Raw genomic sequence first — 24,699 nt, forward strand, 5'->3', positions numbered from 1 at the left:
TTAACCAGCATTTATGGTTGCCATGTCAACCTGGCATCTCAAAACAAAATTTCGTAAACAATAAGTTAACAATTGTAAAAATTATATAGGACAAAATAATAAAGATAAATTTTCTTCTTAACAGTTGTTAAATTTTTTTTGATGCTGGTTCATTATTGACTAATCAAGAATGATAGTAACGTCTACGTATGGCGAGATACATACATAAATTATAGGATATCTTGACAACTTTTTGAAATGTATTTTTCATACAGGGAATGGCTAAATAAATATTTTTAAAAACGAGTGGATAATATGACATGAGCATTGTAAGCGGTAGAAACAAAAGTAGCCTTTAAACTTGAAACAGTATTTCAAAGCACATGGAAGTGTTTTCAAATTATTTCAATATGATAACTTCAAATCAAAGGATTTTGATGTAGCACAGCGTGAAGTTGAACAAAGGCAAGCCATCGTTATCTGCTTACAAAACATTAATATATACAAATTCCTTCATAAGAGTTCAATAACAAATAAACAAAAAAATTAAAGAGCAACCTCTAGCTCGTAATTTACTTTGTGTTTATAAGCGGCAAGCTCGTCTCGAATTTTTCGGTAGAAAAATGTCCGAACGGAGTTTTCGGGGACAGAAAATTCAAAGTTTACACCCTTCAAAAGTTGGAGAAAGATATGCTCTTTGCTCTGTAACTTAACAGTTTTAACTTTGGAGAGATGAATTTCTTTTTTGCAATTAAGCTGTTGAGGCTGAACAAACAATATCCTATTATTCGTTAAGATCACAAGCACTTTATTTTCAATAATGATATGAGCCTTATAAAAATCTTTAAAATATCTTCCATTATCGAGATGTTTTAGCCAGTACTGTCCCAAAGCCTCCCGTAGTTGAAAAGGATATACGACACCATCATCACTCATCAGTCTTGACAATCTTAGCTTTTCTATGTGTCGTTCATCAAACACAGTTGTTGTATTTCTTGCGCCTTCAGAGATACTTGACGCAAAATCGAATAACCCTACCAATGGTTTTGTCGTGAAACCCACCAAACCCTTACCTAAGCCTTTAACAAGGCCAGGAAGTCCATTTCTCCTTGCTCCAATAATAGGTTGTAAGGCTAATCCTCTGACACCACTTCGAACTCCTGTGTAAAGTGACGCAGCTCCAGCTGTCACTCCATAAAGTATATGAACAGGCCGATTTCTGATACGAGCAGCACGTCTTCGGCTTTGGAATTTGGGATCCAATGTGATCACACTTAAGCTTCTTGAAATAGTGCCCGTTACTTTTGAAATACTGTCAGTGATTCCGAATACTGCCTTTTTAATAAAGCTTGCAGTACCCTTGGCAAATCCTATACCTAATTCATAAGAACCCTCGTTTAAGATAAAACCATGAAAGGGTTCATAAAATATATCAGCAAAACCGGACGTTATTGTGGTAAATAAGCCAACAGGATTTCCCAAAAAGTCTGCTGATCCAACAATCTTATGCACTTGGGATAAAAGTTCTTGAGAATAATGGTTTTTGACAAGTTCAAAAAGACGGCGGAGAGAAACGTGTGCATTATCCATGAGAAGAGCATTTAAACGGACTGGTGCATCATTTATGTTTCCTATTGCCATTGATAAAACATTCACGAAAAAGACAAATGGATTATGTGAAGAGACAACGGTGCCATCAGTATTATTGATCCTCTCCGTACGAACGAAAGACAGATGCATTTCAGTGGGTTGCAAATTAAGCACTTCAAAATACACTTTCAAATCATTTCCTAGATTTTCTGGTACAAGTTCCAGCGAATCATCAAACATCTTGCCGGTATTTCTTTTGCTTCGGGGCACAGAGTCCTTGATGTATTCGAGTGCAGCAAAAGCAAAGTCCTCATCAATTTCAATAGTTAATTCCTGAAGTAATATAGTAGCATATTTTACGTAAGTCACACCGTATGTATCATTCTTGACAACTGCAACCATTGAGTGAAACGTTGGTAAAAGTGAATTGTCATTCATTGTGTCTTCCTGTGATAGAATACTTGGATAGAGGATAATTGGATAAATTCCTCCATAAAGCTGGTTGTCAATTTGTATCCATCGAACATCTAATTTAAAAGTGCGTATAAGATGGGAATCTGTAAAGAACAAGTTGATCCCATGAAAGGTCAAATACGCTAATTCTTGCGTATTCCGTTCTACCAAAGATATCCCAATTCCCTCCAGCAAAAATTTGACGGACAAGTCAATCCCGGAGTCAAATTGCTCCAAATTAAAATCGCGTTCTTCAGTTGAGACTTTGCTGTATATCTTCGGCTTCCTCACAGCCTTTGAAGGATCATAGTCTTTTAGAATAAGAATTTTCGAAAGCCCATTAGCGACTATATCTCGTGAAATAAATTTTGTATTATTGGAAGCATCGGTGAATTTAAAGGGAGAAAGGGGGCCAATTTCTGCCAAAGTAGTTAAGCATTTTTGATCACCATAGCATAAAGCAATTTCCTTATTAGCACAACAGGGATAATCCCAAGAATACTTTACCTCTGAATGAGGCGGTATATCATGGTACTTCAACAAAGCAGTATTATTCTTTCCTTCTGAGGCATCAATAGGATTTACCTGCCAAAATTTTAACAAAACACCAGATTCATTTTTTATATAGTATGGCCAGTCCCCAGTCTCTTCAAATATACTGATAAAGATTGTGGCATTTTTTATGACAATTTCCAAGCGTAAAAGTTTTTCCCCTTCCGAGGTCATTAAACGTACATGAGTTGACCCTATCTCCTCAATATAAAATGATGATGACCAAAGGTAGCAATCTGAGGAGGATAGCTTTAACATCGGGTGTGAATGCTTTCTTAAATATGTCAAAAACTCTTCACCCTCAGGAGCGATTTCCGCAATAAAATCGTTGTAAGGCTCCGCAATCACCAAACTCCATCTTGTTTTATTTCTCACTATGAATCTAGAAGTTATTGTAACGATATTAGTTTTCGAGTAACCATCGGGTCCCGTTTCAACAAAAATACCTAATCTGTAAACTTTATTATGGTCTTCCTTGGAAGGTAATTCTACTTCAAACACACTGCCAATCGCATCAAAGCTAACGGGCTCACTCCAATTAGAATTATCTGCTCGTAACCGACATCTTCTGCTGCCATAGTTATGCGAATATGAAAACATACATGGAACAACTTTGCCGTCTTCCCCAGACGAAAGAGAAGCTGAAGAAAAAGAAATACGGTTGTAATCATTTTTTGGACCAACAAACAGAAAGGACCCTGACTTGTTAATTATTATGTACGGGCTAAAAATTTCGATGTGATAAATTCCAGGATACTTTTCAGTATAACTCAACCCTAATCTTGTTTTTCTACCTCCCTGAAGAGTGATTGTCATGTACTCATCTCTTTCTTGAGCAGAGTCGTTAGTGATAATAGTAGCCAAGGAGCTGGGAAGGTAATGCGACTCTGATGACTCGGCTTGTAGGAGCAAAACGTGGGAAATATTTATCGAGTGAACATATGCGCACTCTCCAATACCAACATTCGACATCCATACTCCCTCTTGGTCCTTATCGATGATTCGAATGTTAAGATCAATTGGCAATAAGTTTTTCACTTCTAGGAGCGCAGAAATCGTAATATGCATAAAAGGATAATGGTTGGATATAGTTTGACTTTTAAGTTCTGCATTAGCGGCAAAACGACACGCAGGAGTCGAGAAGGTGTTATCTGAATGTTGGCATGTCACAAGGCTCTGTTTGTTGTCAACTAGATCTTTCCAAGATATAGCTTCCGAAGTCCAATTAAATTTAAATTCTGAAACCGGTCTAATGTGAATTGAATAATAATAAGCAGTTTCAATTGGCAAAGAGCAACTCTCTTCAGGGCTCATGTGGTATATCTGTGACCTTTGAATGCCATCTGAGTCGCAAAAAACTACATCTATTTCCATTTGGGTCTCATTTATCAATAAAAGTGGGGAACGTAGAGTGATATGTTTAATATAATCTTCTCCCAAATTGACATCAACTACCATATAATGCTTTAGCTCGTCTTGATCATAGGAAATTAAGGGATATATATGCTCTCCTACACGATTAACTCGTACATGTCGTAAAGACTCCCATTTACTGTTTTCGAAATGGAACCCTATATAAGATCTATCCTGATCTTGTTTAACCACATCCTGCATTTGTCTCCATTCTTCAAATTTCCAGTCGGTTTCTTCGTTATTTTCGAGATGTCTAACGCAAGAATCTGCAGCATTTTCAAAATCTGCCCAAACACTAACAGCATGTCCTGTGTAGTTGTGAATACGATAAGGTGCGTCACATTTGAATTCAATAGGAAATGGAGTACTGATAACTTTGGTGAAACCAAAATGTAGAGTCTCAATTAACTGAGGAGTAATAACCAGATCTAATTTCTCTCTCGAAAAAACATGTACCGCAGTCTTCGATGTGTTTGGATTCCTAGAAATATGTACACCTACTTTCCAGGGCTCTAAAAAGGGCTCCCAATGAGAGTTAGAGAAGTTATAAAAATTCATAAAAAGCTCCAAATGTGCATTTGAATTTAACTCGGAAGACCAATCGTTAAGATCTACCTGAAAAGGCTTAATGTTAATATTTAAAAGTGGAAGATCATGTAGTTGACTAATAACCAATAGTCGAATACCGTCAACTGTTAATAAAAATTCTTCCTTGCATATACGTATTCCAAAAACAGAAGAAGGCTGACCGGTGTCTACTGACAATTGAAGAAAATCGGGATTCGTCGCTAGTTGATCATCCTTCGTTCTCTTCAGCAATTCAACATCGGTTGTGGGGACATCGTATAGGGCATAATAAAAATTATATATCTTACGTAAAATAGTTTGGAGGAACAGAAAGTCGTTCACTGTAGTCCTTAAGACAAACGAATCAAAATCAAGAGTGATGTTGGTGATTATCTGAATTTTGTTGACGGTATGCTGCGAATATGTGTAACGAAATCCAAAAGGGTCTGCTAACTGATTAGATATATTGGCCGTCTCGCTGAGAGGACAAGCATTAATCTTCATGTTGTTAGCAGTAACCGCAAAGATCGATTGTTGGGTAATTAATAGCTCTCCAAAAAACATTGGTAGTGAGTAAAGATTGGCATCAGATACGTTTCTAAAAAAGAGCAAAGTCATATCAACAAATGTAATTCTGTAGTACCAATAGCTTTCTTCTCCACAAGCATTTTGGTTTGGATTTCCCATAATAAAGTATTCAACCTCTGTTAAATAATCCAAGTGCGAATAGTAAGCACGATGCCAATGAACAAATATAGACCAAATAGAATACAAATAATTCAAATTGACAAATATCTTCGGTGAATCAATATCTAGTACGAGGTTGTATCTTGGATTTTGAGAATCATATTCAAGGCAACCATTGACAAGTCTGTTATGATTTTCACTGTATTCTAATACATCCAAAAAAACGACATTATCTTGAGGATTGCAATCTTTTAATTGTATAGAATCGATTGAAAACTCAGCATAACAACGACCGCTTGAATAAAAATTATAATCAAGTGAGAATCCAAAGAAGCTTAATATGGAATGCAATTGTGTTAAATCCCCACCGTGAATCCAGAAATCATCGGTGTGCACATTGAGACGTATTTCAGGTAAATTAAACGTAGTGAGAATATCTAAAGTTTCTACTACGGTTTTTTTTGGATGTTTTAATTTGGCAGCAGTACCGGACCTATCAAAAGCCTTATCCAGTTCTCGTCTTAGGTTTTCAGAAGTATAAAATGAAGAATCAACTCTAGCAAAGGTAGTGGCTACATCGATTAAATCCCAGAAAATAACATGATGTGACTGGCACATGTTTAATATGACAGGATCCAAATCACCAGTTGCTTTGAATACATAAGCACCAGTAGTGTAATTAGCGTCATATGTAAGGTCCAAATGAACATTATTTTCCTCCATTAGTACATCGTGATGCGAGGAACTAGGGACGGCAGTATGAAATTCAACCTTAGTTATTTCACAACTGAATATTGATTTCTTCGAGTTCTTTTCCACAATCGGACATTTACTAAACGCATAAAAGGATTGGGGTTTCACTATCAATTGCATCCGACAATTTCTTTCTTCATCTAATACATCATCAAAGTATACCTTTGGATGCTTAATTCGAAGCTCAAATTTAGGATAAGTTAGGCTAACTTTGTTTCCGTAAAGCTTATAGTAGATCGCATATCTAATTGAGCTAAATAATTCCTGAAATCGCTTCAACTTTAATAAAAAATCGTATATTGCATTGAAATATGATTTTTGAAAATAAAAAGTTAATGAGCCAAAAGATATATCATAAACACAGTCGCATGTAGGTTTCGATATGTCTTTTGGAATGTCATAACTCTCATATTTAAATATAAATAAATCATTATCGTCAATCTTCACAATGGTCTTTGGCGGATTATTACTTTTCATATGGTTTTTAACTTCAAGGTCATAAAATCGTGCTTGAAGGAAAAACTTCTCTCTGAATTCCATATGCATGTTAGCACTATACAGACAAACTGTTGAAAAATGTTGATCACAGTCATAAAGAAAAATATCTACGTTGTCAAACCGAACGTTGGCGTCTTCTGGAATAATTCCTTCAACTGGTGAAATTTTTCGAGTCAACTCTGGATCTTCACCAATCATATACTCATCATTTAAAGAGGTAAAAGTGGCTCTGATAAAATCGTAGACAAATGAAAATCCAGTAGGCTCAACGTTGAGAATGAGATCAGAAAGGACTACAGCAATGGTAGTTCGAACACCTTCGTAAACAGAATCTAGTTCAGGAGAGTCATAATCAATGCTTGTATAGCTGATGAAAACGGTATCATCAAAGTTATTTTTAGGTGAAGGAGAAGAACGAACTAAAACATTGTCACAAAGAGAAGAAGGATATGTAAATTCTTTAATAACCAAGTCGTTAAGCTTGGAAGTAACAAGGTAATCAAATTTTCGCACTACTAGGTCGATGTAAAACTCTGTAAATGCTCTTACCACAGGTATGAGATAGTTTTCAGATCTTCGGTACAACGAACATATAGCATAATCCACCTTAAAATAGAAAGCAAAAATTTGCTGGGCCATAAATTGCGCAGCGGTGTTTTCATTAGCATGACTTCCAAGAGAAGTATGAGTTATTTGAAAATTATCAGGAGCATCAAAGAAAGGAGGAGGCTTAACCGCGTCAAGGAATTGTTGGTATGTAAATGGTATTTCAGCAACAGGAAGCGTAGGCAATATATTGCTCATCATATTAATGAATACCTTATATTGCACATCAGAAAACATAATTTCGGCATGCTTCATATGACTTGAAACTTTGAACTTCGTTAAGTTAGTAGCTTTTTGAAGGATTGATATTTCAAAGTTAATGTCAAGAGAGCATTCTTTCAAAATATGGTAATCACACCCTTTGGGTAAGCAACGCCAACCAGTTTCATAATCAGGCCCAATTAAGCATCGAACATTAAATAATGAGATGGTAAACTTGTCGTACATCAAGTTTTCTAGTTGTTTTAATTGCTCGTTGTTTATCTTTTTGCTCTGGAGTTTTCTGAATTTGTCGATAATCGCATCATCAACTAATTGGGTATGTACCAACGCTCTACCCACGTCAAGGAACAGTGTAGGGCTTTTTAAATCCGTACATTCTTCTCGAACAACAATCAAGGGAGCTTGCAGGTCAATTGTCATATCGGAAGTCTTGTGCATTTCTAGGGCATAATCCAAACTAGCACGAGTTTGTCTAGCTAGGGTCATAACTTTTGCAGCTGCAGAATATCCCCATTCAGAAACGTGCTCGATTTTTGTTCTTGGAGGAACAAAAAAAGCTAGCAGACTTTCAATACAAACTCGATTGTAAATAATAACCAAAGTTCGCAAATGTACGATTAGAGTAGAACTCGCTTTATACACCGGTTTGGTGTCTAACAATAAAAAAAACAAATGTGTTCTGTAGGCTTCAGGGATTTTTTGCAAACTTTCACTTTCTTCAACAGAAGGCTTTGCAAAAATTACACGAGCAGGCTCAAGCTCGGGGTTCGTTATGCCATCAAACATATCCAAATCCTTAAGAGACACTTTCAATTTCAGTGATTGAGGCCTTATAAAACATTCTGTTGCAAAACTCTCAAACCTTTGCTTAATTAAAGGTATTACTCGTCCATTAATGTGAGATTGTATGACAAAACTTCCTTTAGCGATAGAGACTTCAACATTAGCCATACACATATCCGGATCTAAATTTACGGTATCAGGATATAATTGTCCGCTCCATTCTATTGCAGAAAAAAATTCTTTCTGTTCTTGATCAGTCAAGTCAGCGGCTGTTTTATCAGTACTTGCTAATGTATCTTCATCCTGGGACTGCGGCTTTCGTATATACCCAGAAAACCAATCGTACAATCCATGAGCTGCCGAAGTTTTTGGTTTTAAATAAATAGAATTCCTTTCCTCAATCAGAGATGTATGCACACGTGAACGGTACTTAATTAGATCGTAAGTAGAATTTCGTTTCTCTATCTTTTTTTGCAAATCAATTTCTTCCTTTGATATTTGCTCATTCAAATACCTCTTACGAATAATATGCATGTAAGCTATTCTGTCGTCCCTTCTCCTTTTAAAGTATTTCCAAGTCCAGTGATATCTGCTCTCATGAACAGAATCTTTAACAACTAAAATGGCATACTTAAACCACTCCAATGGTTTCTCTTTAGGAGTCGATTTAGGCCTATATTGAAGATAATATTGTTGCTTCATTACAACACGAAAGTAGTCAATAACACCAAGTAAACTGTAATACATATGATCACTTAGCGTAATTGATATTTCTTCAACAGATAATTTTCCCCTTAATTGCATTATCTGGTCTGTCGGATGTCGAAATAAGACAACATGGGCGGTTGCCCGTAGCGGCTTTAAAATGTAATTATAAGCAGGTGACTTTTCTGCACTAGGAATCAGGTTCTTTAAATAAGAGAATATGTCTTCTGTAGTAGTGCATTTAGAAATTTCACACTTACTTATCCAGTATATTGAGAAATAATCAACAGTAATAATTTTATGAATGCAAGAGGAAGGAATTGGATCGGTTGAAAGCAAATATTCGGTAAAACTAGCATCTGTAGAGGTTACTCTTAACGAATAAAGCGTCAATCCAAGAGAATAAGGTTTTTCAAGATCACTCAAATTATCTTCAAACCGCAAGTGAATTCTTTCGATGTATATTTGAATGTTATCAGTAAGTTTGGCAATAAGATACTCAATAAAAGATTGTTTTCTACTTATATTTGGATTTGATGAAGACTCTTCTAAAGTTTCTCGAAAATTTTTCCGTAAGATTTCAAAACTATCCAGCTGTTCCTGCTTTAAAGCTTGTTGAGATTGCTCCAACTCATCGCGTGTTAAAGAGTTTTTCGCTTGGGGATGAATTGACAAATATATGTCTTCAATATTGATCGTTAAAGATTTGTTCCGAAGATTCGACCATGGAATTTCCAGCGTAAACGTGCCAATTAAACCACTAGTGATTTCAATGGGAATTCCGAGTTTATCTAAGGCCTATAAAACAATTGTCAGTGAAACTGCAATCAATCGTTCATTTTTAGTTACCTCAGGTTTTATTCGTAAATTATGCAAACTAACATGGCCACCCCAAACGCCGATGTTTAGTTGTTTAGTATCCAAGTTGTCAACATACGAACCTAAAATTTTGTTCAAGAGGCCTAATTATTTTATTAATATCAATGTCTTTCAAAAAAAGGTATAATTCATACCGGCAACTAGGCCTTCTAACATGTTTGTTGGCTCTTTGACACTGAAATTAGGTAAAAGGCAGTTGGCATCCGACTTGGTGAAAGTTAGCAATGCAATTGCGAATAGAGGAATGTTTTGTTGAAAAAGAAAATCTTTTTATTCCATTTATACATTTAACAAAATTATTCAATATAAAAAGAAAACGATTATGAGAAGAGGAAACTTCATTTCCGTATAACGCACCTTTTTATCATCAAACGGATTGAGTCTAAGTGAAAGGAGTATTACTTTACTTATTTGAACAAACTAAATCTTTTTTTTTTATTAAATCAGTTAAATTAAAATCCTTCAAATGTACATAGGACTTGTTTACGGCGCTAAGTGCCACACCATTGAATGCGTCAACAAGTCAGCTTTATCGAACGATAAGTAGGATACTTTGCTTAACTAGTTTTGATTGCGAAGCACATGATTATTATCAAATTTAAACATACTTAATTGTTCATAAGCAAATTTATTATAAGGCAAAATGAGTAAGACGGATAGCTGTTACAAACTTAAAGAATCGCTGTAAAATTAATTCATTAGTTAAGTCAGAAACAAATACTGAATTAAAAATATTAACCGAATATGTAAATTCTAAAGAAAATGAAACAAACGAAGAGCGAATGTGTTATATTATCGCTTAGAAAAAAAAAAAAAAAAAAAGAAAATACATTAGAATAGATAACGAAAGGCAAGAGTTTTAACTAGGCTCTGAAAAAAAAAAAACACTCTTGACACCGTACCAAAAAGGAAATTGTGTGTCAAAATTGAAGTAAAACGTGAAGGAAATTAGGAATTATCGCGGGGAATGAGGATGCTTGAAATTAGTCTTGATTTTCACTGAGGCATCCCATTTCTAAAAGGTCGTTGCGGATGTCATCAAAAGAAGCTGTTTCGATAATAGGTGCTGTCGGAAACCCAGCAAAACTATTAAGCTCACACAAAACTGCAGCTTCATATTCAATTCGTTGCTTCTGTAACAAGGCACTTTGGCGATATGACATGGTTTTTTGAGTAATATATGTGGGATCGTGAACAGATTTTTGTTTGTTTAAAAGCTGAAAGCACTTCGTTGCAATTTTGGTTAGAAGCGCTTGTCGTATTCTTCTTTTATCAAACAGTAACTGATACTTCCTCTGTTTCGTTACATAGTCCATTACGTTTTTTATATTCCCAAGTTGTTTCATGAGGTTTTCAGTAGCTAAACGCACACGATCATCTCGCCGCTCTGTTATAAGATCAATGCAGGCATTAAAACGCTCATGGGTTTCGTTTTGTATCATTTCCTCATGCTCGTTCAGCTTTAACAGTTTCTTCCCATATAAACGGTTTCGTAAAAAAGTAAACTCCGTTTCTATATTTAGCAAAGCATCAAACGCTTCTTTCCGTTTTATAGCCTTTTCATCGTCAGCTTCATGAGCCTGTTCAGATGCGGAACGACGATCTGCAATCTCACGATCGGATTCCTCTTGGCTGGTCTCAAGAGCTACCCTTTTTATTTTGCTCTCACTGTTAGTAGACCATTTTCGAGAAACTGTTGCACGTTTACGCTTTCGACTTCCAACGCCACTTCGAGGACCACCTTTTCTGGGTGCTTCTAAAGTTCCACCTCTTTGTGGTATCTGGTGGTCAGAATCTTCGGTTCTTTCAATATTCGACTCTTCGTCTTCTTCCTCCTCATGCTCAGAAGACTCCTCAAGTTTCGAGTTGTGGTTAGTCTCTATGAGTCCATTGTTGTCATTGGTAGCTTTTTCTTCAGACTCAAAGTCAGATTCCTTCAATGAAGGACTAACAATGGTTATATTTGCTGTGTTTTCCATCTGAGGTTCCACAGAGTTGTTTACCAGTATGGTTCTGCCAATTGCACTTGAGTCACCTAAGTCCTCAGTGACTGATACCGAACCAACTAAAGATGTTTCTTTCTCTTCATCTTCATTTAAGACTACAGTTTCTGCCTCAGATACATTATCATGATCTGTTACCTCTAATTTAGGAAGTGACGCTAACTGATGAGTTGTGAGGGACGTGGAACTGTTCAGTTTGTTCACTGGCGAGTTTTTTTCAATGATTTCAGAATTTTGAGAAGGCAATTGAGGTGCGATAATATCCTCATTAGCATTGGTCTCTGGATTAGATAGAGCCGAATCAACAACCTGCTCACTTTCAGCGATCGAATTATTTATTCGTTTCTCTGAATCTTTATTTTTAGGAGAGCTTTTTAAGTTGTTCATTGGTAAATCAAAAGGCTCCTTAGGGAGTATTTCATGGGGAATTGATTCCGACTGCAAATTTTCGGTCATCCTGAATTAATTCTTCAACTTCGTTCAAAATACCCTCTCGTAATTTACAAATGTCAGAATCTAAAAAACAGTATCGTTGATTTTCGTGTGTTTTCATTCAATATGTATGTTTTCGAATGAATTGGTAGTGTTGGGGAGAGGATGACATTTGATAGCTGGGCATCAGTAATAATATTCATACTCAACTTTTACACATCCTGTAGGGACATCTCAAAATTTTGAGCCAAGAACTTAATAATTTGTTCTAAATTAGCACTTCCAATTTATACTTTTATCAAGAATGGGTTAGGTGAAATATTCTCAGTCAACTGTTACTCATCAATGAAACTTGGCGAATGAACCATCGTCGATCAAAGGCTTTTTATTAAATCAATCAAAGAGTCTCTATAGATAAACTCTATGCTAGTCTCTGAGTTAACGGCAATTGAAGTAATGATGGTAAAGCTTTTTAATTCAGTACAAACAATTCCATTTTAATTTCAATTTATACTTTATTTTATCAACTGCTAGCGATTTTACAATTATCTCTCTTTGGCAGCAGAATACTACCATGAACTGATTATTTAACTTATTTGAATATTACCGATTATAGGTGTATAAGGAAAAAAAATGTGATTCCTATAATCAGTCATTTTTTATATTTTAATAATCTTCCCTTCAATTAGAACTTTGAAATTTTGATAAATTACATTTTATTGGTAATAATGAATAAAAAAATGTTTCTTCACGTACTAGATGATCATATCCAGTTTATCATACTGTAAGTTCAATTCTATAGAATCCAAATAGGAACTGAGCATTAATTAGTCAATATTTTATTTATAAAATGAAAGAATTGATTATTATTACAGTCTTCATTTTGGCTAACAATTATTATTTTTCTTTCTCCCAGTCACAAGTAGACAGCGTCATTCGACGTTGACACCAATAGACACTAGTGACACGTAAATTTGAGCAATATTTTTGAACTGGTGCATTCTTTATTTTCAAGATATTAAAGGTTGACAGGGTTTCCTAAATTCTTTGAAACACCTCTTTTAGTAGCTGCTATACACATTTATTGAACAATTCCTATTTTCTTTATCAGGTTTGCCAGTGTTTTCAATCGAAAATACCCATTGTAATTAGTTTATTTATTTTTTTGATTCTTGATAAGGAAATGCTCTTCTGAAAGTCAATAATTGGTGAACATGATTAGTTTTTCTCACTGGAATTCTCACATACGTTCGGGACTTAGTCTAAGCATGATTCCTTCTGCAAACTCTCGTTTTGCTTTCATTATTCAAAGAAATTATATTCCTGTCGTTAACTCGCAGAACACAAGATGGAAAAGGTTATGCGGGACACAGTCAGTTTGGTCACCATACAAAAAAAAGCACGTACTGGTTAATCGATTGAAGCATATATCTTTATTCCCCAAACCTATATTTGCAAGAAAGTTTACAACCCGACAAAAAAGTGAAGACCAGAAGCAATGGAGGATACTAAGGATTACATTTCTTGTCCTCCCTTTTACGGTCGGAGGATTATGGATTTTATACAGAGTCAAAAATCGAAAGAATAATATTTTCTCCTTTGACGAACTTGAATTAGAAGAGAGAAGCAATCGACCTCGTTCTATTTTTGGAAAAATAAAACAATTTTTTAATATTCTCCTCAGGTCATTTAATTTATTTATTATTTTCTCTCCAATTATTATTACCTTACCGTTTATCGCTCTTATTTCTTTCCTGCATCTTCGATCTTTGTCGTCTTTAACCGTATCCATTTGGCTTCGTTTCCTCGTTACTCAATTAGAAAGAGCAGGAGCAACGTTTATCAAGGTACGTTTTGAATTTACGCTTATCATGTTACTAACATTATTTTTTTATTTTGCAGTTGGGACAATGGGCTGCTTCACGGACAGATTTGTTTCCTCCTGCTTTCTGTAAAACACTGTCCAAATTACATTCACATGTAACGCCCCACAGCCTTGCCTATACTCAATCAGTCATCTGCAAGACTTATAAAGTGGAATCTATCGAGGAAATTTTTGTTAATTTTAACCCAATACCTATAGGTGTTGGAGCAATTGCTCAAGTCTATACGGCTACCATCAAGAAAGCAGCTACGCAGCAAGATAATTCCTACTTTACAAGTATGCTACAATCTATAGGGTTTCGACAGAAAAATATCTCTGATGCGCCAGTGACTCAAGATGTAGCCATTAAAGTTTTGCACCCGAATGTTGAAAAATACATTTCTTTAGACTTACAAATCTTAGGTTTCTTCGCAAAATTAATTAATTTGGTACCTTCAATGAAGTGGCTTTCTCTGCCCGACGAAGTTAAGGTATTTGGGGCAATGTTAAACCAGCAATTGAATTTACATTATGAGGCGCTTCATCTCAACCAGTTCCGTCTTAACTTTAGAGGAAATAGATATGTTGAATTTCCAGCTCCCTATGATGATTACACGACTAATCAAATCCTACTAGAAGACTATATGCCGGGTATCCCATTAAGCGCGTTCCTCAAACATAAGTCAGGACCATTTAACAAGTTGTTAGCTAACACAGGAAATAATGCATTATTTCAAATGCTTATTGTTGACAACTTTACACATGCTGATCTTCATCCGGGTAATGTCCTTGTTAAATTTTACAAAGGAATCCCTAAAACAATCTTTAATCAAGATAATGAGATTAATGACTCAATTTATAAAATTCTAAGTACATGTTCGACGGAGGAATGGGATTCTGCTATGGAAGAATTAAACATCTTGGGCTATCGACCGACTTTAGTATTTTTGGATGCTGGATTAGTAACGAAACTTAGTACGCAGGATCAGAAAAATTTTTTGGATCTGTTTCAAGCCGTACTTACTTTCCATGGCTATGAGGCTGGACTGTTGATGGTTGAAAGGAGCAGGCAGACAGAACGCGTTATAAACAAAGACATATTTGCTCTTAAAATGGAACATTTGTTGAATGAAATTCAAAAGAGCACGCTTTCACTGAAATCACTTCAAATAGGAACTATATTACAAGAAGTAATGACTATGGCGAGAGAGCATCATGTTCGAATTGAAGCAAATTTCGCAAATACTGTGCTATCTATCCTTTTAGTTGAAGGCGCTGGACGCCAACTATATCCAGAAATGGATCTATTAAGTAATGCTACACCATATCTTCGTTCTGCTTCATCGAAATCCAATGTCTCACTCACAAACCCAATGGTTCAATTATGGATAGCTTTAGAAGCTAGACAATTTTTGCTTTTAAGCACCTCTAAAGAAACGGTAGAAAAGTGGGTTAAGTCCGATATGATCGCACCCAATATATAAAAAAATTACGGTTTATTTTATAAATGATGGAAAATTGTTCATGAAAAATATAGTCGCAGACATGGAAAATAAATTTTATAAACTCGTGTTTTAAAGAAGTTATTAAAGTTCAAAGTTCAACAAGTAAAATTAAACAAAGAACCAATGGAAAGAAAATGTATCACAAACTAGAAAGCATTACTTAAATGAAGAATTGATAGAGGTTACTAATGCAAATTAGAGCCCATTAAAAGATAATATGTACTCAATGGCTCAGATACATCCTCCCTTTTTGTCTTCGATCTCGTAAAACACGACGACCGTTAACAGAACGAATTCGAGATAAAAATCCGTGTTTTCTTTTACGCTTTCTATTTGAGGGTTGATACTCGTTTCCATACGTTTTCCAACGCACTTGCTGCATTTGACCGAAGATGTTCATAGTCGGTAAAGAACTGTATAAAGTAGCGGTATTAAAAGGGTTTCTTGTCGGAAACCCTCTCATAGTTCCTCCTCCAGCTAATATTGAAATATTCCTGGCTCCCTTCATGGCAGGATGCAACAAATTTCGAAATTGTTGCATAAACATCATAAAGCAATAGGAATGAAAGCAGGTGACTGGATTTCAAGAGAAAAAATTTCAAAAAATAATATAAAAATTATATATGAACGTAAATGTGCAAAATGAAGAGATTTGAGATGTGATGGAGTAGCTGGTTATTAGAAAGGTTGAAGTGAATCAGTGTAGCACCGTTTGACATTCGAAGTGTTAAATTTCAAATATTTGTGTTACAATAAATTAAAATCTTTGCTAAAATCCAATAACTACGTTTTAATAGTTTCATTCAATTCACTGGAATGTCGGTAATATAATAATAATACTATTATTATTAATAAATAGTTCATTAACCATTCTTTATACGCCCTTAAAGAAAGCAACCTGAACCCCTAAAATTTGATATCGCTTTTGCTTTTTCCCAACAAATAATTGGCATGAGATTACCAAATAGTAAAATCCATCAGTTTAATGAATTCGATTCATGGGCTAAAAGTGATAATTTATAGTACAAAAAAGGTTTTAGCAGTTAAATGACATCTTATACTTTCTTTTATCTATTTTATTTTATTAATAATACCCAGTATTTTAAATTGGAAGCAAATTGCTGCAGTCCCGGCTTTTTAAATATTGAAAGCATATTAAATATACTCATATATGGGAGCATCAATACATTAAATTTATCAAAAGTTATTATTTTTTTTTGTTTTTACGTGACATAATAAAATGGAGAAAAGGAGCTCTAATCTGCTATTTAAAATATTTGTTAAAAAAAAGGCATCGACGATGAGAATTTAGCGTATTGTTCTGCATTGCGATATTTCTTTAAACATAGGGGTTCACGAAAGTACAGCCTCTGCCACCGTCTTTTAGGGGACTTTATTGTCATTGTGAAAGTACAGAAAAATAAGTGTTGGATTTTCTAGGAACTAAAAAATGGATTATCAAAACCGCGCAGGTGTTCGTTTTGGAGGAGGAGGCGTTGCTGGCTATCAAGAAACAAATGCTGCACGTAGAGAGCGTCTTCGTAAATTGGCGCTAGAAACCATTGATTTATCAAAGGTATGTTTAAAAACCACTGAATTCTGAAAATTTGAGTGCTGAATGTCAATTATAATTACCGATGAATTAATCGTGTAAAGTAAGACATGTACGTATGTTACATATTATTGAAGTTTATTAGTAGTTGCTGTTAAATTCGCTAACTATAACAACTAAAATAACAACAATAATAAATGAAAAGGATTTGCTTTCTACTTCCTTGTTTGCTGTTTTGCATGTTACACTAATTGGACATCTTTTTTTTACCCTGTCAATCACCTTGAAGCTTCCTCCTCAAACTCTTTGCGATGATATTTCTATTGCTAATCTCTTATAGGATCCATATTTGATGAAAAATCATTTAGGCACTTTTGAATGTCGTCTTTGCCTCACTACACATGCGAATGAAAACTCTTACCTTACCCATACACAAGGTAAAAAACACCAGACAAATTTAGCCAGGAGACAGGCTCTCGAAAATAAAAAGTCTCAAGAGAATGCACCACAAGTGTTGTTGGGCATTTCTCAATCCCATGTCCAGGTTAAAAAAAGTGTCGTAAAAATTGGTCGACCCGGTTATAAAGTGTCCAAAATAAGAGAAGCCGAAAGCGGAAAATTTGGCCTACGTTTCCAAATAAAGTATCCAGATATTGAAGTGAACGCTAAGCCAAGATACAGAATTATGAGTGCTTATGAACAGCGTGTTGAAGCTCCTGACCGAAAGTTTCAGTATCTGGTAGTGGCTGCTGAACCATACGAATCAATAGCCTTTAAAATTGGTATGTTGGTTTTACTGATTTTTTATTTATATTAACTTTGTTGCGCAGATGCTCACGAAATAGATCGTGCACCCGGGAAATTTTGGAGTTATTGGGATGCACCTACATATACTATCCAATTCTTTTACAACTTAACAAAAATATCGTAAATTTTGAGCTGCTATCCTAAATTTCCTTTTTATGAAACAAAATGTCTTTTCCAAATATTTCGCTCAGTCTCCCAATTTATCAATACCGCAGTTCTTTATGTGTGTAAAAGAATTCGAACTCAATCATTCTGAATTGTTTCTCCACACGTGAATTGTAGAAGAACCGTGCTAGCTAAACCTATTTTGGTGATTTATATACTTATTTTCCCAGATTTGTGGAAGTACCAATTGATAAAGTTGGCTAACTTCTACTGTATGGCGTTCGATAAATTAGCAAATGTCGCTACAGTGGACGCGATTTTTGCGATATCTAGCTCAACTTTCCTTTGGTCTACATGGGTTCTACAACGGACAATATTAAAACGGCCTAATTTTTTTTCTCCAAACCCAGTTGTTGAGAAAATGGTGCATCCAACTTTGATTACTTGGAAATTGTTTTCATTTACATCAGTATTAACTGTTTCAACCTTTACCTTCGCTTCCTGTTTGATAATGCGAACAATTGGTGTTGAAAATATAAAAGAATTTGGTCTTTATGCTCGAGAAAAGCTTAGTTTTGCAAGAGCAAAGCCAGTTAAGGATGACATTACCAGCTTTCCTAATCACAAAATTAGTATCACTTAAATTGTATACTATAAAAAGTAATTACGTGTTTATTTTACACTTTTTAAAATGTACACGGCTTCCCTCTTTCAGTCAAGTCATGATACCGTTATATGAATATTCTATAAATTAATGGGAATCCCTTTATAAAAGTCACAAAAAGCTATGCGTTTATCATAAATGATTGTATATGGCTTCATTGCAGGCAATGAACATAAGCCTCCAAATTCCTGAGTCCATGAGCTTTGGGAAAATTACTTAAGAATGAGTAATTTGTCATTTTTGAAACTTGGCTTGTAGCCAGCAACGGTACATCTTGACTCTTTTTTTTCGGTTTACAATAAGCCTAGTATGGAGATTAGTTCAGATTCGCAAAGCCGTTTGAAAATTTACCTTTTGTCAACTCCATTTTGAATAATTTTGAAATTTTTTCCAAAAACATCCACTAGTTCTTCTATTGCAAAGTTAGTAATCATTAAGGACTAATAATAGTTTTCGTTGACTTTACCGTTTGTCATGTAATACACTCTTGTACCATCACCTCTTATGTAAAAATTTTCACTTAAAATTCTGTTCTTTTTAGCTCTTAGCTGCGTCAAATCTAAACGACCATAGTCACGAAATAAAATTAATCCTCCAGGCTTTAATAATCGATACAAGTTTTCTATAGCTTGTTGCCATTGATCGGGGGACAATGCTGAAAAACAGAAAATGAGTGTAATCGCATCAATAGACGCTTCTTCAATGGATCTTAGTAAGTCTGATCCTGCCAGATCCCAAACCGAAGCACTGCAAAACTTGGCATCGTATAATGGGTTCTGTTTAACAACATCAATGGCCTTTTCTGAATAATCAACAGCAAATATTTTAAGATTTGAGTTTTTGTTTTCCTTCAAAATTGGCCAGATAGTGTTTCCAGCACCGCATCCAATTTCTAAAATTGATTTTTCTCCTGCATCTTCTTTTAGCAAGTCAAGAAGCTCTGGGAACTCTTGCGCAATCCATCTTCTATTCATGAAAAATTTTCCTTCGTTTTTTCCATAAAATTGGTCCCAGTACCTTTCAGGATGTGTCATATAAGCATCCTTTTCGGTTACAGGATATAGTTTTTGTTCCTCTATACATTTTTTGGCCAATGCTAAATGCTCATCATCCCATTCTACATGATCCCTGAACAATTAAAGTAAATTAGTACTATGCAATTCATATGAACTTGTTTAGTATTACCACGCATTTTGCTCGAAAACATCTTCTTCTTCTGTGAGCAGACGACCCCCAAATGATTCATTAATTGAAAAAGTTGCTTCTCTTACAGAAGAAGTTTTTTTCTTCTCAGAATTATCTGGTGTTGTATCCATCTATGACCAATAATTCTTTAATTCCACTTGCAGTGGTTTCTACTAGGTACTGGTTGTTGATGAAAACGTTTCATATGCAAATGATGTGAGGATTAAATGTAAAACAGAATGCCAAAGTTAATCAAACGTTACTCTTAGTTTAGCTTACAAAAGTGGTTTCGAACTTGTGGTAATATGAATTTTAACTTCAACAACTATACATTACATGCAGTACGGCAAATAAAGCGGACTATTGATATTTTCTGCCCACGAAAGTAAAATAATTTGAAATAAAAAAAAGAAATATAAATATTTTATATGAATCACTAAGCTATACCAAATTATCATTTTCATTCACAAAGGTATCCAATTGTCCAAAATTTTTTATTTTAACATCCCGCTAATTACAATAAATGGGTGCTTATATATATAATAAATTACAACTTTTGCTTGAGTAAAGTAAAAAACCACTTCCCATTATCAACAAATTAGCTTGTCAAAATCTTACATCAGTAAGAAACTATAAACTGATTGTTACCAATAATTACAGAAGGTCTGTAGTCATCGAACCCTTAACATTAGAAGGGAGGTAAGTAAGAATGAATCGTCTAGTTTTTTTGTTTAAAGCATTGTTTTTTAATGAATAGGCTTCTCAGCGTAAGGAGTCATATCAATGGTAGGAAGATCATTCAAAGATTTCTTAATGACTTCAATACCCTTCATTAAGTCTTCCTCGGTAATGACCAAGGGAGGAGAGAAACGAATGATGTTACCATGAGTAGGTTTGGCCAATACACCACGAGAGCGCATGATCAAGCAAAGATCCCAGGCAGTACGGCCATTGGTCTTAGACTCATCGATAACGACAGCGTTAAGAAGACCGCGACCACGAACCTTTTGAACAATAGGAGACTTGCATTCAATAAGAGCGGTACGGAATTTCTCACCCAAAACAGCAGCACGTTCAGTTAATTTTTCTTCCTTAACAACCTCCAAAGCAGCAATGGAAACGGCTGCACCAAGAGGGTTACCACCATAAGTAGAGCCGTGAGTACCAGGTTCAAAGTTGAGCATAATTTCACGAGAAGATAAAACAGCACTGACAGGATAAACACCACCAGAAATAGCTTTACCCAGGATAACAACGTCAGGCTTAACGTTTGAGTGCTCAATACAAAGCATCTTACCGGTACGAGCAACACCAGTTTGAACTTCATCGGCAATAAACAAAACATTATGGGCCTTACACAACTTGTAAGCTTCCTCAAGGTAACCATCATCAGGAACCATGACACCAGCTTCACCTTGAATAGGTTCAACCAAAAAGGCAGCAACCTTAGGACCAAAGGTGTCAAGGTAATATTTCAAATCTTCGATATTGTTGTAGCGCAAAACACGGTCAGCACCAGAAATCTTAGGGCCAACGTTGGGCAAGTAAGGACCATAGTTATCGCGAGCATCGGGATCAGTTGACATGGAAATAATACCCATGGTACGACCGTGGAAGTTGTCAACGCAAGACAAGATGATAGCCTCATCAGTGGGAATTTTCTTAGCCTTGTAACCCCACAGACGAGCGAGCTTGCAAGCAGTTTCGACGGCTTCGGCACCAGTGTTCATGGGAATGACCATCTCGTAGCCGAAGTATTCAGTGATGTATTTGGCGAAGGGACCAAACTTATCATTGTAGAATGCACGAGAACTAAGAGTAACTCTTTGAGCTTGTTCAACTAAAGCTTCAATAATTTTAGGATGGCAATGACCTTGGTTGACCGCAGAGTATGCGGACAAAAAGTCAAGGTATTCTCTTCCTTCAGGATCCCAAACCTTAGCCCCCTTAGCCTTGGAGAAGCAAACGGGCAAAGGATGATAGTTGTGAGCAGCATACTCGTTCTCAAGAACCTCGATTTGCTCGGTAGAGAAAGTGTTATGTAACAAAGATTCGGCTGACATAATGAAGAATTTACTAAGACCTAAAGAAAACTGATTCAAGATTACACAATAATCTCTTAACTCCTTTGATAATCTGACTTTGCCTTGATGTTTACTCTTTTTCAGATTCGAAGATCAGACTTGGCAAATTCTTGGTTCGGCAATGCTACTAATATATTGCCTTATCTCGTACGAGCTCGATCTTATATGTACTTTTAAAAGTAGTCCTTCACATTCCTTATACTTATTTAATGAAAATTTCCAATAATGGAGTCCGCGGAACTTGGGTGTTCGGAGTTTGTATGGTAAATATGCAAGAGAGACGAAGTGCAAAACATGTGTGTGAGAATTCATTAACCATGAGAAATCCCTTATTGTTGCTACCCTAAATTTTTTCTATATGCGTTTTACTACCGGAAACGGTACTTCGAGTAAATCTGGTATTTAAAGAAGGGCTTTTCCATATAAGATGAAAAATATTAAATAGCGCAAAGCGAAAAGAGGTGTAAACATGACTATAGTCGCTAATTAGTTTATTTCAGGGATTGTAACCAAATAAATCATATGTTGAGAGCAAGAAACAATCTTCATGTAGAAAGCAAAAAAAAGTTGTTTTGTGTGGTAAAAGAGTTAACAAAGCAAGCATAAGTTGCATGTTTGTAAATATTTAATCACATTTCTCTGCTTTGATTTCAAATTTACTAGGAATTATTTCCTGCTCCTGCGCAGTAAGCAACCGAGCAGACAAAATATCTCCCGGTACCACAGGACCAACGCCCTTTGGAGTACCTGTTAGCACCAAATCACCAGGATTCAAGGACATGGCCTCAGTGATTGACGAGAATATTTTAGGAATCTTGTTTAACATCAGAGATGTACTGTCCTTCTGGACCACCTTGCCGTTAAGTGACAATTCCAGAATGACATTGTGGGGATCAGGTATAAGATGCTTAGGAATGATGGGGCCAACGGGTAAAAAGGTGTCATAACCTTTCGCGAAGGACCAAGGGAGACCTTTTTTCTTCGCTTCATTTTGTATGTTTCTAGCGGTCATATCGATTCCTACAAAGTAGGCTCCAATTGAATCGAGCCAGCTATTGGAAGATACTGGACGTCTGGCAGGCAGGCGATCCTTCATTATCAATCCTAGTTCAACTTCATAATGAGCAGATACATCGGGAGGAATTATTAAGTTTCCATGGCCAGGTTCAACAATGGCACTAGTAGGTTTAAGGAAAAAGAAAGGTTTGGTGGGGAAGGGGTTGTTCAACTCACGAATGTGAGCACTAAATATAAAATTAGTATTCTACTTCAAATGTAAAATAAAAGTTTAAGATCCTCGACAATTCAGTGACGTTTTGGACCTTCAGCTTTTTTGATTCCAAGTAACCATATCTTCGAATCATCAATAAATCTTGAACTTGTAACAACGTACGCATAGTTTCTTCCAATACAAACAACCTTGCCGGCCCGTGACAACATGGTTGACAATTTTAGTGAGTGACTGTAGTATTCGAAAAATATGGGTAGCTTATAAGTCCACGGACTTTAAAATTTTTCAGGTTGACTGGCGGATTGAAACTGTCTTACTAGGGTACAGCTTTCAACTTCGCTATTTCTGTACCTAAAATTATAAATATGCAAAATCAAATAAAGTTGATTCAATCTGTTTAATAGGTAAAAGCCTTAGCGAAAAAAAATAGATACACCGTTTCGGTAATTAAATATTCCAAAAGACTCCCGCTAAGGAGTTTACTAAATAGCGTCGGAATTAGTTAACAGGCTTTTATAGGATTCGTAAAATTCATCGGAATAATTTGTGAAAATCACATCTGGTCCGCATGGATACCAATGGGAATTTGTGGTCAAGTTTAAATTATTCAAGTTTTTAATTTCCGTCGTATTGGAACATGAAAAAATTTTGGGAACAATGGTAACCACATAAGCATCAATGTCGGTAGACCCAAAAGCTTTGGCTAACAGCTCTGCTCCTCCCTCAACCATGATTCTGTTTACACCATTTTGCAACAGCTTGTCGAGCGCCACATAATCCGACCAACTGTCAGGTGAATCCTCGTTTCTAATGATACAGCGGCCTCCAACACTTTGAATGAGCTTGACTGCTTCTTTTAGCTTGCTATCGTGTTGAACCTGTTGCCAAATACTTGGTGCAACGATAATTAAAGGTGGTTTCCCCAAACGCTCACGAGCCAGCCGAATGACTTTAAGAGATGCATAATCCAAGCGCAGATTAGAATCCACTATAATAGGAATAGGCTGTTTGTTTAAAGGTAACAGGCAATCAGGATTAGCTGGATCAGGAAGCTTTGCAGTTAAACTAGGATTATCGTTTTCAGCCGTTCTGCTGCCGACCATGATTCCATCAAACTTGGTACGGAGCAAATGGGTCATCACGAACGACTCCTTCGAAGACAACCTGAGTTGTCCAAGAGAAGGCGATTCCACGACATAACCTATTCGACCATTGATAGACTGAGCCCATGTTAACAAGACATGCTTTTTGTTAGCGGAAGGAGGAAAATAAGCTTGAGATGACTCCATAGGGCAAAAAATGTAAATAATTAAAACAAGTTTATGTACTGCAAACTTTGATGTTACAATATTTGAGCTTTTATCGAGAGTTAACGTAGTCCGTCAAAGATTAGGTCAAAAGACAAAAAGTAACTGAAAGTATTAAGGATAATAGGAAGAAGCCTAATTGTTAGTAAAGGGGCATAACAAAGTCTCGATTTGGGAACCTACCATATGTTGTATGTTCTGCTATCTACTAAATGTATTCGCATTCAATATTATATCATTCATCTTAAAAGTAAATTTTCCGAGTTGACTAGA

At 35.7% G+C, this 24,699-nt stretch overlaps 10 protein-coding genes and 12 long non-coding RNA genes across 22 annotated transcripts; 13 read left to right on the top strand and 9 right to left on the bottom strand.

Moving 5' to 3' along the window:
- Positions 1-29: 29 nt before the first annotated feature.
- Positions 30-9,885, bottom strand: vps1301 (lipid transfer protein). Its single transcript, NM_001355826.2, has 3 exons — positions 9,822-9,885; positions 9,658-9,770; positions 30-9,606 (listed from the first exon to the last, which is right to left on the bottom strand). The coding sequence occupies exons 1-3, from the start codon at positions 9,841-9,843 to the stop codon at positions 526-528; spliced, it is 9,216 nt and encodes a 3,071-aa protein (NP_001342827.1). The 5' UTR covers positions 9,844-9,885; the 3' UTR covers positions 30-525.
- Positions 454-2,401, top strand: SPOM_SPNCRNA.1640. The gene has a single exon (NR_150536.1). It is a non-coding gene; the product is annotated as a non-coding RNA (long non-coding RNA).
- Positions 3,443-5,102, top strand: SPOM_SPNCRNA.1641. The gene has a single exon (NR_150537.1). It is a non-coding gene; the product is annotated as a non-coding RNA (long non-coding RNA).
- Positions 5,790-6,108, top strand: SPOM_SPNCRNA.6286. Its single transcript, NR_195636.1, has one exon. It is a non-coding gene; the product is annotated as a non-coding RNA (long non-coding RNA).
- SPOM_SPNCRNA.6287 lies at positions 6,494-7,091 on the top strand. The gene has a single exon (NR_195637.1). It is a non-coding gene; the product is annotated as a non-coding RNA (long non-coding RNA).
- On the top strand, positions 7,537-8,691 carry SPOM_SPNCRNA.6288. The gene has a single exon (NR_195638.1). It is a non-coding gene; the product is annotated as a non-coding RNA (long non-coding RNA).
- Positions 9,473-12,020, top strand: SPOM_SPNCRNA.6289. The gene has a single exon (NR_195639.1). It is a non-coding gene; the product is annotated as a non-coding RNA (long non-coding RNA).
- On the bottom strand, positions 10,325-12,289 carry dep1 (Rpd3L histone deacetylase complex subunit, Sds3-like family protein Dep1). Its single transcript, NM_001022502.3, has one exon. The coding sequence runs from the start codon at positions 12,144-12,146 to the stop codon at positions 10,671-10,673; it is 1,476 nt and encodes a 491-aa protein (NP_596582.1). The 5' UTR covers positions 12,147-12,289; the 3' UTR covers positions 10,325-10,670.
- SPOM_SPNCRNA.6290 lies at positions 12,136-12,851 on the top strand. Its single transcript, NR_195640.1, has one exon. It is a non-coding gene; the product is annotated as a non-coding RNA (long non-coding RNA).
- On the bottom strand, positions 12,400-12,734 carry SPOM_SPNCRNA.6291. Its single transcript, NR_195641.1, has one exon. It is a non-coding gene; the product is annotated as a non-coding RNA (long non-coding RNA).
- Positions 12,852-13,082: 231 nt separating the features above from the next.
- On the top strand, positions 13,083-15,609 carry cqd1 (ABC1 kinase family protein). Its single transcript, NM_001022503.3, has 2 exons — positions 13,083-13,969; positions 14,025-15,609. Exons 1-2 carry the CDS (start codon positions 13,337-13,339, stop codon positions 15,468-15,470), a joined length of 2,079 nt encoding a protein of 692 aa, NP_596583.2. The 5' UTR covers positions 13,083-13,336; the 3' UTR covers positions 15,471-15,609.
- On the bottom strand, positions 14,364-16,168 carry mrx14 (mitochondrial 54S ribosomal protein bL34m). The gene has a single exon (NM_001022504.3). The coding sequence runs from the start codon at positions 16,039-16,041 to the stop codon at positions 15,715-15,717; it is 327 nt and encodes a 108-aa protein (NP_596584.1). The 5' UTR covers positions 16,042-16,168; the 3' UTR covers positions 14,364-15,714.
- A 134-nt stretch (positions 16,169-16,302) lies between these two features.
- Positions 16,303-16,502, top strand: SPOM_SPNCRNA.6292. The gene has a single exon (NR_195642.1). It is a non-coding gene; the product is annotated as a non-coding RNA (long non-coding RNA).
- On the bottom strand, positions 16,363-16,914 carry SPOM_SPNCRNA.6293. The gene has a single exon (NR_195643.1). It is a non-coding gene; the product is annotated as a non-coding RNA (long non-coding RNA).
- sap62 (U2 snRNP-associated protein Sap62) lies at positions 16,864-17,974 on the top strand (the record flags this gene model as incomplete). The annotated part of the gene is made up of 3 exons (NM_001022505.3): positions 16,864-17,067; positions 17,384-17,825; positions 17,889-17,974. The coding sequence occupies exons 1-3, from the start codon at positions 16,942-16,944 to the stop codon at positions 17,972-17,974; spliced, it is 654 nt and encodes a 217-aa protein (NP_596585.1). The 5' UTR covers positions 16,864-16,941.
- Positions 17,975-18,229: 255 nt separating this feature from the next.
- Positions 18,230-19,058, top strand: SPOM_SPBC21C3.06 (uncharacterized protein; the record flags this gene model as incomplete). Its single annotated transcript, NM_001022506.2, has 1 exon — positions 18,230-19,058. The coding sequence occupies one exon, from the start codon at positions 18,230-18,232 to the stop codon at positions 18,596-18,598; it is 369 nt and encodes a 122-aa protein (NP_596586.1). The 3' UTR covers positions 18,599-19,058.
- trm140 (tRNA (cytosine) methyltransferase) lies at positions 18,231-19,993 on the bottom strand. Its single transcript, NM_001022507.4, has 4 exons — positions 19,805-19,993; positions 19,086-19,747; positions 18,971-19,031; positions 18,231-18,923 (listed from the first exon to the last, which is right to left on the bottom strand). The coding sequence occupies exons 1-4, from the start codon at positions 19,933-19,935 to the stop codon at positions 18,854-18,856; spliced, it is 924 nt and encodes a 307-aa protein (NP_596587.2). The 5' UTR covers positions 19,936-19,993; the 3' UTR covers positions 18,231-18,853.
- Positions 19,198-20,241, top strand: SPOM_SPNCRNA.1642. Its single transcript, NR_150538.1, has one exon. It is a non-coding gene; the product is annotated as a non-coding RNA (long non-coding RNA).
- On the bottom strand, positions 20,199-21,989 carry car2 (ornithine transaminase Car2). Its single transcript, NM_001022508.3, has one exon. The coding sequence runs from the start codon at positions 21,865-21,867 to the stop codon at positions 20,551-20,553; it is 1,317 nt and encodes a 438-aa protein (NP_596588.1). The 5' UTR covers positions 21,868-21,989; the 3' UTR covers positions 20,199-20,550.
- A 47-nt stretch (positions 21,990-22,036) lies between these two features.
- On the bottom strand, positions 22,037-23,341 carry oaa1 (acylpyruvase Oaa1). The gene is made up of 2 exons (NM_001022509.3): positions 23,282-23,341; positions 22,037-23,132 (listed from the first exon to the last, which is right to left on the bottom strand). Exons 1-2 carry the CDS (start codon positions 23,326-23,328, stop codon positions 22,514-22,516), a joined length of 666 nt encoding a protein of 221 aa, NP_596589.1. The 5' UTR covers positions 23,329-23,341; the 3' UTR covers positions 22,037-22,513.
- Positions 22,157-24,517, top strand: SPOM_SPNCRNA.1643. The gene has a single exon (NR_150539.1). It is a non-coding gene; the product is annotated as a non-coding RNA (long non-coding RNA).
- Positions 23,555-24,408, bottom strand: rib7 (5-amino-6-(5-phosphoribosylamino) uracil reductase; the record flags this gene model as incomplete). Its single annotated transcript, NM_001355827.2, has 1 exon — positions 23,555-24,408. The coding sequence occupies one exon, from the start codon at positions 24,406-24,408 to the stop codon at positions 23,602-23,604; it is 807 nt and encodes a 268-aa protein (NP_001342945.1). The 3' UTR covers positions 23,555-23,601.
- Positions 24,518-24,699: the final 182 nt, after the last annotated feature.

Source organism: Schizosaccharomyces pombe (genome assembly GCF_000002945.2).
Source record: "Schizosaccharomyces pombe strain 972h- genome assembly, chromosome: II".
NCBI classification, from domain to species: domain Eukaryota; kingdom Fungi; phylum Ascomycota; class Schizosaccharomycetes; order Schizosaccharomycetales; family Schizosaccharomycetaceae; genus Schizosaccharomyces; species Schizosaccharomyces pombe.